Consider the following 12,720-nt stretch of genomic DNA (forward strand, 5'->3'; position numbering starts at 1 on the left):
CAGAAGAGACCAACACCCACCTCACTACAACCCTCTTTCAGGTAGTTGTAGAGAGTGATAAGGTCTCCCCTCAGCCGCCTCTTTTCTAGACTAAACAGCAAACTGTTTTTTTCAGAGGTTTCTATCCTGGCCGGAATGCATGGATGTACTAAAAAATATGGCCGTAGTGCAGAGCCTAACTTGTTCAGGTTTGTTTTCCCAGCTGTACTTGGGTACATGTGGGTGGAATGGCCAGCTAGCTGCCATGCTGAGCTTCCAGTCTCAGAGACTTGGAAGTTCCTGACCTGTTGCAGACAAAATGGTGGTGGAATTAATCAGCATTTAGGGGTTGTTTGGTGTAATCTCTCACCATCAGAATGTCCTACAAATGAGTATAAAACTTTAGGCATGTTCAAAACCAGAAGTGAAATTAACCTTTGTTGACACCATTTCTCTCTGCTTGAGACAAACTTCCAAGGGCTTTGGAAGGTTCATTGGCTTTTAAGGATAAAAACAGTTGGTTTTTTTTTTCCTTCCCTTGTCTGTGTTGCTACAGCACTGGGTACAATGGAGGCCTGTGACTAGAAGACCTAGATATTGCAAAAAGATTTACAGTACTTGGTCTTGTTGGTACATTCAGCAAGTGAGATGGTGATTTTATTTTAAGCAACTTCATGTTTCTGTTCAGATAATGCTGTTCTTCATTCTGTGAGCTTATTTTTCATAAGATTGTTCTGTTTGATTTTTGTGGTCCTGTCCAGAGAGGTATGTTCTTTATGAAATGAGCAAATGCAAGGCTGTACCTGGTTGTACTTCAATGACAGTAGGTTATTAAACACTTCAGCGATGTTAATAGGTACACCAGGCTGTATTAACACTTGCATGTACTTTGAATGTGTTAATGCAGGTTAAATTCCAGTTGAGCAGTGAGGGGGAACTTCAGTTCCTCTCGCAAGTGTGCAGACTTGCTCCTGGGTGCCGCAGCGGCTGTTTCAGAGAGGAGAAATACGCTGACCCGTCTCAGTGATGGGTGTATTAGTTGCAGGGACCTTGTGATATATGGTTGGAAAGCGTGCTGCCATTTGGAAATGAGCCAGCCAAGCATCCAGCGCAGCAAACGGCGTGATTACTAAATGTGCAGAAATATTAAAATTCAAAGGTTGTTTCCTGCTGCTTGTTTCATGTTGGCCTTTGGAGGAAAGGCTTCATCTCTTCTGTGAATGTTTCTGCTGGTCGGCCCTCGCTGGCGTGCTGAGGCTTCACCTTGGATGTTCATGTCACTCCTGTGTTTGATCATTGCTTTTAGCACGTAGAAAACCCCCAACTTAGCCTAGTTCTGTGCAGTGCAAGTATTGTATTGATTAGGACTCAAGAATTTGGGAGCAAGTTGCGATCGTGAGACTGGATTGCCGGTCCTTTGGCTTTTCATAGCATTGGAGTGGTTGAAAGTGAGCAAAGTGCACGCGTCTTCCCTCGGATATTTTTCATACCCCTTTCATTACAGCACATAACTGCAGAGCTGCCTAATCTCTGTGTGCTTTTCCCAGAAGCAAAAATATCGGATCACCACAAATGCCAGCTATTCTTAGTGGTATTTCTCTGGGATCCTTCAAATGTAAAAAACACCTTAAAAACCCTGCCTTTATTCAGCAATTTCTACAGTAGTTAACTAGGCAGAAGATCATGCAAATTCTTTCCAGACTTACTATCTGCAAGAAAAATATTGGGGTTCAGTTTACAGTTCATAGAAGACAAAAGCCTTTGCCGTTTCTCGTCCAGCAATATCTAGATTTAAGGCACCTCTGCAAGAGGCTGCTGGGAGCCCTTATCCTGAGAGTCTGCACTGCAGAAATGCATTAATTGCAGGGGCAGCTTGGACTGGAGCCTGCAGTTTCTTCGAGATCAGTGCAGAAGAAGCAGAAAACCCCAAGGAAATGGGGATTAAGTGGCTGCTCGTTTGTGAGACGCTGAAATCAAGAGGTGCTTGCCTGGACTGGGGGTCCCTTGGGTGCCAGCTGGAAGGGCGATGGGAAACTGAAAGGGGAGGGAGGCAGCGGACAGCCAGGCTGCCCACCCAAGCGCCTTTGGAAGTGAAGCTCTTACTGCTGGCTTGTTTAATGATAAATGCCCTCAAGCTGCTAACGAGTTACTGATTCAGTGATTGTGTGAGGCTGAGGATGAGGAAGGAGGCAGAAGAATGATGGAGGGCAATTCCACTGCTGGATCCTTTACCCCCTTGCAGCAGTTCAGCATTGCTGACCTTGTTGTCGTAGTGGTTTATTTTTCCTTAAACGTTGCAGTGGGAATATGGGTAAGAATATTTTCTCTTGTTCCCTTTCTGCTTTCTGAGTAAGTTTGGTTTTTTTTCAGGGCTGGCTTTTCTGCATGCAAGCTTTTGAAAATCTCTATTATTTTCTTGTTGTAGTTTGCACTTGTTATGTATTTTGTGTGTTGTCCTGTATTTGCTCTGTTCTGTTGTACAAACCCTCCAACCTTTTTACTCCCTACAGAAAGACTCCTATAGCCTGAGAACAAGGTGGAATTAACCACGGCACAAACCTCTCGCCCAGCCTCCGGTCTGCTGGGCGTAAGCAGATCTGCCGCTTGTCTATTAAAGGGTGTTGAGACAAATGCCCTGCTTAACAGAAAAAGCCCTCGGCTACCCGCAGTTTCAGACAAAGGTTCTCCAAAGCCATTTATTCTGCCTTGCAGAAAAATCGTAGCCAAAGCTGGGCCCTATTAGCCAACCTGTCTGCTCGGAATGGCGGTAGGATGGGCGCATCCTCCGTGCTTCCCCCTCTCGGGGTGCCTCCTTTGCTATTCATGGCTCCAGGTACTCGGGGTGCAGCCACCGTTTCGTGTAATTAAGCTTGAGGTGCAGAGCTCCCATTAATTATCCCGAGTCTCCCGTCTCTTGGCTTCTTGTCTGGGAGACTTGGTTTCTTGCTTTCTTGGTGCCTTGTCTGGGTTTGTAGGGAAAGGGTGCTCTGTGCTGATCTTTTCTCCTCCCAGTCTTCCTGCAGGGTGAACAGGAACACCGTCAGTGGCTATTTCCTTGCTGGCAGAGACATGGCATGGTGGCCAGTAAGTAGACATCTCTGTCCCTCTTGTGACACCCTGGGCAGCAGGGACATCCCACCAAATTCCCTCTTCTGCGCCCCTGCTTTCTCCACTGCCTGCCCCACACTTTCCGCCACCCTGTATACCTCCTTCTGCCAGGATTCGTGTCTTTTGAGCTGCGTTTCCCTTCTCATTGCGTGAAGGGTGCTGGAGCCCACCCAGCTTGTTGGGTCTCCTCGTAGGCTGCTCTGAACTTCGGCAGGGGTCGTTGGAGTCAAACATCGATCTCCACCAGCCCTGTGTGCTCCTGGTGGCTCCAACAAGACGTGGGTGTTCCAAGTTTCTTTTCTCCCTCCTCTTATTTCAGTATGATCTTGACAAACTGGTTGTAGGTCTTTCCCATGTCTGGCACTGGCTGCTTGCGCAGGGCCACCTCCGGGCAGGGTGCGTGGCCACCGTGGCAAATGCAGCAACGTGTGGCTCCTCCTCATCCTCCTGAAGACAAGAAAGTCCATCCAAAACCCACCGGGGATGCCCAGATGAGCTGAACGTGCTCGCGCACTTGTTGCTGGGGCTCACGCCTACCTGGACTGGAGTCTGTTAAGGGTTTTTTTTGCAAATACATAGACGTTCCTCATCACACACGGTGTATCTTTGGCCACACTTTGCTTTTAGAAGCGATGGGGGAGGTCTGCGCTCTGCTGCTCCCGTTCAGACATTATTTTTGCCGCCTCCTCTTATCGAGTTATCCCCTCGGGGCTGCGCTGCTGGGGAAGCACCAAAGCTGGTCCAGCTGGCGGGACCGCCGTGCCAAGCCGTGGGGAGCCGGCGGCCGGGCACCCCGCCTGTGAGCACCCACAGAACCTCCCCTGCTCCTCTGCAGATCGGTGCCTCTCTCTTCGCCAGCAGCGAAGGCTCGGGGCTCTTCATCGGGCTGGCCGGGACCGGTGCTGCCGGGGGAATCGCTGTCACTGGCTTCGAGTGGAATGTAAGAAACGTGTCGCGTTATTAAGAAAATGAGTTTCTCGAGCCGCATCGCAGCAGATGGCCCATTTCACAGCAGCTTCGCATAATGTCTCGAAAGGCTTGGGAGGAGTTGTGCAGGGGGTAATTAATACAACCCTGCTAACTCAGCTTCTCCAGCTCATGTCTAGTGCACGTACAGTGAGTTTGGAGTCAACTCGGGTCCACATGCTCAGGGAAAAGGACATTTCAGAGCAGAGCTTCCCAGTCCAGCCCCTCCATGACCCCGACAGGGAGATGGCTGAATAGGTCACCCATTCCCTGCTTCCCTGCACGTTGTATCCAAAGTCCTTGGGTTCTGCAGCAAAAATATGGCATTGGGCTTGCTTGGTGCTCGAGGAATTAGTGGGAAACATCTGGTCAGGAGCTGAAGGGCTGAGGGGAGCGGGCTTCTGCAGACGGGGGTGCCGGGGGGGGGGTTCTCCACCATGACCTCGTCCCCCCCTGCCTGCCATGTGAAAGCATTTAGGGATGTAAACGTGCACTTGAGGGTGAGCCAGGGCTGGCTCAGGAGTGGTGGACAGGGTCTAGCACTGCAGTCAACGTTGAGCTGCAGCAGGATCAGTGTTTTTTCTGGCTGTGCCGTGTTCCTCCTTCCCAACAGGCGACTTATGCTCTTCTGGCGCTAGCCTGGGTGTTCGTGCCGGTTTACATCTCATCTGGGGTACGTACAGCTGCCCTGAGCCTGCCGGGGGGAACACGGCCCCGGCCAGGTCCCCTGCTCCCCGAGGGCTGTCACCACTGTCCTTTGAGACTCCTAAGCCCTGTTCTGGGAATGCAGCTGTCCCCTTGCCTTCCCTGGGACCATCCCCAGAGGAGGGGGCCTGGACAGGGCAATGATCACTCTCTTTTCCCCCTGGCAGATTGTCACGATGCCGGAGTATCTCCAGCGAAGGTTTGGAGGGGAGAGGATCAGGATGTACCTCTCCGGCCTGTCGCTCCTGCTCTCCATCTTCACCAAAATCTCTGTGAGTAGCTCCCGCTCAACTCTGTGACAAACCCACGACTGATTTCCAGCAAGCAAAATGCTATTTTGGGGCTCAAACCTTGTGTAGCCAAGGCGGGGGAGAGCAGCTGCTGCAGGATGCTCCAAGAGGGAGCAGGACAAGAAGTGGGAATTCGTGGGCAGATGCTGTCTGCGACACCTCGTGCGTTTGTAGGTAGATCCAGCAGCGATGCTCATGTCTGGGTGGCCCTGACAGATACGTGGCTGTGTGTCAGGACTCCCAAACTCATGGTGCACTCGCCTCGTAGCAGAGGTTGTGGGCGAAACGTGCTTGGAGGCTGGGTTGTGTCATCTGGGTTTTTCTCCATGCTCCAGCAGTGATGCTTTCTGGCGTCCCCGAGGGACCCGGCAGAGCTGGGGACAGCAGTGGGAATGCATTCGTTGCTTTAAGGCGTGCAGGTTTTCTGAGGAAAGGAAGCCTTGCTGCAGCTATAAGATGCCCAAGCCTGTACAGAGAAAGTGCCTGATTTTCAGGGACTCTGCCACAGGGATGTTTCCCCCACATTTTGGCCTTATTCACGGTTCCCTGTGTGCAGCCTCTGTTCCTGCTGCCCTCTTGGTAACCGTGAGAAGAGTTTATCTGAGGTAAAACAGCTAAAAAGCCTGTGACACCAGGCCTAGGGCAAGCAGGAGAGAGCCGGGCACAGACAGCCCTGGGGGGGCTGGAGACAGCGAGACAGAGATCAAGAGCAAACAGCTCAGAAACGATCTGGAGGAGAAAACCTGCCGGAGGGAGCAATCCTGCACCACCGCCTCTGTCGGAGCGGGCGGATCTGACCCGGGGTCTGCTAGGGCTTCTGCGTTTCACTGCCTAAAAGAAATATGCTTTTGCAGGTGACTGGCTGCAAGAAATATGTTTTTGCATGTGGCTGGCTGCAGAAGCAGCTGTCTGCAGGGCAGGAAGGCCGGTGCCGGAGCGTGTTTCCCCACGGCGAGGCGCTCAGCGCCTGCCGCTGCGTTCGCCCAGCTCCGTGCTTCGCAAACACCAGCTTGGCTGGATGCAGCCATCGCTCCCTGGGCGGCATTTCTGCCTTCTCCCTGGTGGCTTTGCAGCCCCAGGCCCTGGGCTGAGCTGTGTGAGGGGGATCCTCTGCGTTCCCCTCCGAGGGATGCAGAGGATGGAGCAGACTGCAAACGGTGCTGGCCATGCACATCCATCAGCGCGTAATGCAAAGGGAGAGGCTGAACCCGTGTCGGACAGCCCCCCGTGCTGCGTGATGTGACGTCCTCAGGTTCAGGAGACTCCCGTCTCCTTCCCGTGAGCTGCTCTTTGACCTTGGGCAAGGCACTACGCTTTGGATTTAAAAGGCAGGTTGCAGGGGAGATGGCAGCCCTGCCCGTGTTCCTGCCGATGAAGGGCTTTCAGCGTGGCAGAGGTGATGATGGTGATTCCGTTGGTGCAGCTGCCACCTGTATCTCCCCCCACAAAACCATGTCCTGTCATGCTGGAGGGCATTCTTCCCATAAAACTGATATTCTTTATACCGTTATCATTTATGGAGTTCAAAGTTATATGGCATTTCTCCTGAAATCAGCCTGGTGGCTCCAGGAGCACCAGTTCAGTTTGCAGGTTCGGGGAGTGACGCTTTGATTATTCCCCGATTTTCCTAATGTCCAGTAAATTCTTGTTACTTACTCCCCTCCTGTGTGCTGCTCAGGAGACATCTCTCCCCTGCTCCTGACGAAGACCCAGCAGGAGCTTGAGGGAGATGCTGGAGTATCTGTGTCTGTGGTGTTGGTCCCTGGGATCTGTGTGAATCCCTGCTGGCATTTAAAAGGAAAGGTTGGAAGCTGGGATAGGATTTCTGGTGGTTCTTGCTGGTCTGAATTTGAAGAAAGAAATTACCAGTAGTTTGAGGGCTGGTTGCCTTTGAGTCTCTTTCCAGACTATCACAGATGCCCCCTCTTCTCTTACAAAACGGTTCCCTACCATGCCATGGGCATGTGCTCGGTCCCTTTGGTTTCCAGTGTCTCCATGGCTTTGCCCAGAAGGGATGGATGTCCTACAAGTTCATTCTTAGCTTGGGAGACCGTTGTGGTGTCACCCCTTGCCTAACACCAGATGAACCTGTAGATGACCTCTGCTCAGTGCCTCCACCGATGGGAACTTCTGCGGTTCTCTTGGCCCTTCTCAGCCCAGCCTTGTGTTTGGAGCCTGGTAGACGCTCCCAAATGTCTCTTCCTGTGCCTTTTCTCAGCCAGTGCTATAGTTGCTTTGGTCTGCTGAATTTTCTCTGATCTCTGAGTCACGCAGGATGCAACAGAGAAGGAATCAGCCTAATAAGGGGATTATCTTGGCATCTGGCTCCATTCATGGTAAATCTCACAAACAATGGTTGTTTCCAGCAGTGGGTTGGGATGAATGTCTGCAGACACACGGGGCTTTGGCAAACTGGCCCAGTGTCCCGTCCCCGGTGGTGGCTGCAGCGGGGACCGTGGGACCAGAGGGCGAAACTCGGAGAAATTAGGCAGTGCTGTCTCTCGACGGGGGTTTCCTTTGGTCCTTACTGGGGGCTGCCTCGAAGCCTGGGACTAGCTGGGCTTTTCCTGCCTCCTCTCCCTGCAGACGTTGCGTTTATGGATGGATCTCCGCTCCACGTTCTCCCGAGCTGAGACATGGTGCCCACGCTCCTTCCTTGGCTCTTCTTTTGGGGCAGAAGGGATGTCAGTCTCTCCTCTCCTGGAATTTACCCTTTGGTGGACCCCAGCCTTCTGTGTTTCATGGCTGGGTGCAGCGGGGAAGCCCAGAGTCCTGCTGAGAGATTGTGTCCCCCCGACTAGGAACACGTGAGGAGTTGCGCAGGCATCCTAGCCTTGGTAAAGAGCCCCTGGAGACTCCTCTGTACCCTGGGTAACTTGTTCTACTGCGACTTCGGCTTCACCAATTGTTAAATCCAAGCTGTTTCTAAAGCCAGCTTTCATTGGGAAGGCAGTAACGATGTTGGGTAAGAACGAGTTTCCAAGTGAGGTCACCGGTGGAGGCAGGGTTCTCACTGGATTATGAGACCTGACTTCAAAGGCTTCTCCTCTCCTTTTACAGTTGAAAGGACTTATTTTATGAATAGGTCATGCCTGGTTTTAATTAGCTTGTTTTTGTATTTGGGATGTCTTATTAACGACTCAGTCACATGCACTTTTATTTTTTCCCACCCTAGCAGAATTACCAGGAAGGGAGGTGGAGATACCTCTGCTTCCTCATAGCAAAGGCTTAGACTCATTTGCAGACGACTGCAAAAATGATTAAGCATTGAGAAAGTCAGGAGAAGCAGTTATGAAATATCTTGTCCAGGGCTGAGTCTTCACGGCTGGGCTCTGGGGAAGGGTTGCTGGAGAAGGAGGCAGTCACAGTGGGGCATGACTTTCTGGCTGGTGCTGAGATGACAAGTGATGGATCCCTCCAAGGGACACTAGGAGCTCCGGAAAATGTCAGGAATGCTTGGCTGGCACTGTGCTAGGGCGGCTCAAAATATTTTGCGTTCCCACTTCAGGTTGCGTTGGGAGGAGACGGCTGAGAGCTCTTGGTTGGGGCTTTTCTGCCTTGCAGCTGAAGCTTGCACTGCAGGAACGGCTTACTTGTCCTCTTGTAGGGCTGCTCGGTGGTCTCTGTGGTATCAAGCTGTGCTTGGATTGCATTTGTGGTGGAAGGCCATCAGAGGAGCCACTGGCAGAGGTTTTGCCATGGTTGCCCACGAGTTGGTTCCTCTTCAGCTGGACATTCCAGGGCTGAATTACCTCTCGGTGCTGGCAAGGGCTGTCCCAGAGACATGACCAAGCCCAAGTGCAGCTGAGGACACATGGTACCTCCCTTGGGAATGCCGGACATGACTGTGGTCTAAAGCCTGGTCCAGATGTTGTGGAACAGTCCCTGAATTAGGATCCTCAAGATCATGGTGTGAGTGCTCTTCTGGTCGGTTTGATTTGTGATTTAATCCACATTATGCCTAACGGTGTGGGCTCATCTGCCAGGGAACGGGCTTTCATGTTGTGCTGAAGCTGGGTGTGTGCTCACCTACTGGGTTTTCTGGCTGACGGAGCCCTGCTAAGTGGCACAAACCTTGGTTCTCCCATTGCGTGATCCTGCTCTCCATCACCTGATGACGGTCCTCAGCTCCTGCGTTGCGAGCTTGCTGGAGCAGCGCTGGGAGGAGGGAGGGCAGAGTCAGGGGAAGGAGGTGCGATATGGGAAATGGCACCGGTCCTCCACGTTACTAATCTCAAGCTACTGCTGCCGCATGACCGGGCAAGAAAGCCCTGCTGTTTGGGGGATGGTTTCTGGGAGGTGTGTGAAGAAAGATGTCAAATCAGAGCTGATGTCTTGGCTGTGGGAAGCCGTCATGGCTCCGGGCGAGGGCGTGGAGTCGGCTCCTCTTGCCCTTTCCTGCCTCTTCTGGCCTCGTTTCCTTCTCCAAACAAGGTCTTTGTGAAGATACCCCAGCTGAGCACTGGGGATGGCTGGATCTCAGCTGTGGGTGGAGACGTGGTGGTAGCACGGGCACTGCCTGCTGCGCCTGGTCCTTTGCTCCCATGGCATCAGTGCTTGTGTTGGAGGAGGTCCCCCAGCTCCCTCTGAGTCTCTGCTGTACATCTCATTCCCACGAGACCGTGACCAGACCTCCTTGTGTGGGTCCAGTTCTCCCACAGGTGGGAAACAGTGGTCACTTTTGGGATGTCAATCATCTCGAGGGAGTTTGGCAGCTGAGTGAGCTGCAGGCCTGCGCACGCTCCTCCGGGCAGAGGCACACTCCTGGCATCCCTGTGGGACGTGACGTGGGTGCGGGAGATGCTGGGGCTGGTGGAGGCAGCGTGTTGGATGTGGAGTCGGTCTGTCTTTCTGTGGCCAAGCAGAAACCCCAAACCTCTTCCAGGGGCTTTGCCGGGGGGCCGCAAAGGTCAGGGAATGTGTTGGAGCATTCATTTGTGCTGGTCTGTGCTGGGGTACAGGACCCCTGGGCTGCTGCTTCTCCGTCAGGGCCAAAAGCAACTTCTGCCACTTGCCCGTGCCTTGGTTTCCCCATCTGTGCAAAACCAGGAGGAGATATTTTTCCCCAGAGATGCTCAGCAAGAGGTGGTTTGTTGCTGGGGCAAGGCTCAAGAATGGCAATCCTGGGGCTTGCCCACGTGTGTTCCTCACTGTGGAGTGGCTGCAAAGGTTGAAATGCTCCTGCAGCCCCCAGGGAGCAGGGCAGCACCTTGCTCTGCCCCACTAGCACCCACCTGAGCACCGCTAAATGGCTCAAGCGACGTGGCGCAGAGCTGCCCCATCCATCACTAAAGGCATTGCAGGTACCAGCAAGCACCTTCAAAATTCCCTGCACCTGGGAGGAGATCCCCTCTTGCCCCCAGCAGCATTTTCAGGCTTGCTGCCGCCCTCCTGACCGGTCTGACGGCCCGGACCGTTTTGCTGCAGCTGGGGAGGGGGGAGCTGGTCCTTGGCAGCCTCCTTGTCAGCAGCACGGGTGCCAGGAGGGCGAATCCTGCCAAGCAGAACGTGAAATACCAGCTACAGCCGCCCCCGTGCATCGGCCCCGCAGGGGCTGTTGGGGTGCAGAAACAGCACGGGTGTGCTGGGCTGGGGGGGGGGGGGGTGGCTTGGGCTGCCTCCAGGGAGCACCCAAGGGTGCTGGTGTTCTGGGGGAGCACAGCCCCTCGGTTGGTACCAGGTGCCCCGTCTCCAGGGCTCTGCAGAAAGCACGGTGAGATGCCACCTGGAGAGCAGGGCACTGCCAGCGGTGGAAGGAACTGGAGGTACTTGGGGCAGCGAGGAGGTAGCTCAGGTCAGGGTGTGATCCTGTAACGGGCTGAGTATCTCTAACTGCCCGCTTTGCTCTCAAAGGCTGCAGCAGCACTGATGCCCCAAGGCATCCCATTTCTGACCCTTACATCCCAGTGTCTGCATCCAGCTGAGCCCAGTTGCAAATGACTGCTGGAGCTGTTTGCTCCGCTTTTTGGGGGAAGGTGGCCTGTGACACCCATCTTGCAGAGGTGACACGGCCACCCACGTGGGACCCCGGGCTTCAGCACTGGCTTCAGGATGTGTCCTCCTGGCACGTGCAGTACAATGTCCTTGCTGTACCCGCAGTGTTGACCGTTTCCCTGCCGTGCTGCTCTTGGAACAGCCCTCGGGTGCCGTCTAGCCAAGTGAACGTCACCCGTCCCAGCCCCTGTGTTTCTTCTTCCACGCACAGACGGACCTGTACTCGGGGGCCCTCTTCGTGCAAGTCTGCCTGGGCTGGGACCTTTACCTCTCCACCGTCCTGATGCTGGTGGTCACGGGGCTCTACACCATTGCGGGTAGGTTGCTCAGCATCTGCTGGCCTCAATCTTTCTTCTTTGGTTGAACCACACCACTGACACTCCTGCTTTTATTCTTTTTTTTGTTTTTGTTTTTGTTCCTGGAAGGTCTTTGGGGATTTATACTAATGGGGTTCGTATTTCCTGCCCTATCCAGCCACTATCTGAGCATCAGCTCAGGCAATGACTCAATGCATGACCCCTCCTTTGTCATTTCGGCTTTTCATTTGTAATAACTCCTCCTCCATCGTGTAGTTAAATGATTTCTTGTGTGTGTACCTATTTGTAACAGCAATAATCAGGGCTTCTCCTATTACAGGACTATTACTATGGAATCTACAATCTGAGAGTCTTTTACCCAACTAATTTCCTTCCCACTTGCCCAGCCTGCAATGCAACTTGCTGCCCGCCCTCTGCAAAGCTTTCAGGAATATTTCTTGCCCGTGCTGCCCTGTTGTGGGACCAGCTATTTTTGTGGACGGTCAACCCATACGGTTCTTCTGTGACCCAGAGGAGATGAGGGTTTGGAGCTGGAGTTGGAAATTGTGGGTTCCTGGCTTGCAGTCCCTCTCTCAGACCTCAGGACCGCGTATCCCTGCCAGCCCTTTCGGTTATTATTTTGGCTGGGATGTTCCCTTCCCTGGTAGTGCCAGTGGAGACGCCCGGCAGTAAATTCTCCCTCACTATCTCATCCCAGCCATCAAAACGGGAAACAGTTTAAGTATATCCGAAACATGGTGGATTTTGCAAGGCTTTGGTTTCAAGCAAATCCCATCTCAGTTTTTTTCCTGCCCACAAGGCTTGTTGTGAAGTAAGGCATTTCAGCGTGAGCTCAGGCAGAGGGTGTGATCATTGCATCACCCTGATCCTGAGAACATCTCTCCGAATCCCAGTCATGGCTGGGGAGGGTGCAGCCCTGAATTCCCAGGATGTGACTAGGTGACTGGGTTTGAAATTGGTTCAATTTTCAACCCATTTTCTCTAGCTCCGCTACTTTTTAATACTTTTGTGTGTGTGCTGAGTAATTGTTTTCTGGCTAGGTAAGCAGGTCCTGGGTTTGCAACAGGTCCGGAGGGAGAGCTTGGGATAGAAAGGGAGAAATGCCGCTGGCTGGATGGCCAAGGGGGACCCTGCTAAGCATCAGGTGCTGGAAAAATAAAACCGTAGGGCTGGGAGGAGAGCTGAGGGATGTACGAAGGGGAGAGCCGGTATGATGTTAGGGAGAGGTGGGATGAATGATGAGATCAACATCCTGAATGCCATCAGCTTGCTAGAGCATCTGAAGAGCCAGGGCTGGGGCTGGCCGGCATCCTCCCAACTCCATGGGGATGTGGGGCTGCATCCCTTCCTTCCTGCCATCC

General features: G+C 53.1%; 1 protein-coding gene across 4 annotated transcripts in view; it reads left to right on the forward strand.

Moving 5' to 3' along the window:
• The first annotated feature begins 2,176 nt into the window (after window positions 1–2,176).
• SLC5A10 (solute carrier family 5 member 10) overlaps window positions 2,177–12,720 on the forward strand; it is a 41,304-nt gene continuing 30,760 nt past the window's right edge. For 3 of the 4 annotated variants that reach the window (XM_049791414.1, XM_049791417.1, XM_049791416.1), the window contains exons 1-6: window positions 2,180–2,290; window positions 2,992–3,063; window positions 3,923–4,027; window positions 4,667–4,726; window positions 4,926–5,030; window positions 11,254–11,359. In XM_049791414.1, coding sequence (XP_049647371.1) covers window positions 2,180–2,290; window positions 2,992–3,063; window positions 3,923–4,027; window positions 4,667–4,726; window positions 4,926–5,030; window positions 11,254–11,359 — 559 coding nt within the window. Of the gene's footprint in view, window positions 2,291–2,991; window positions 3,064–3,922; window positions 4,028–4,666; window positions 4,727–4,925; window positions 5,031–11,253; window positions 11,360–12,720 lie in introns of all 4 variants that reach the window. The other variant, XM_049791415.1, reaches the window with a different exon arrangement.

The sequence above is a fragment of the Accipiter gentilis genome, chromosome 33, assembly GCF_929443795.1.
Source record: "Accipiter gentilis chromosome 33, bAccGen1.1, whole genome shotgun sequence".
Taxonomy (NCBI): domain Eukaryota; kingdom Metazoa; phylum Chordata; class Aves; order Accipitriformes; family Accipitridae; genus Astur; species Astur gentilis.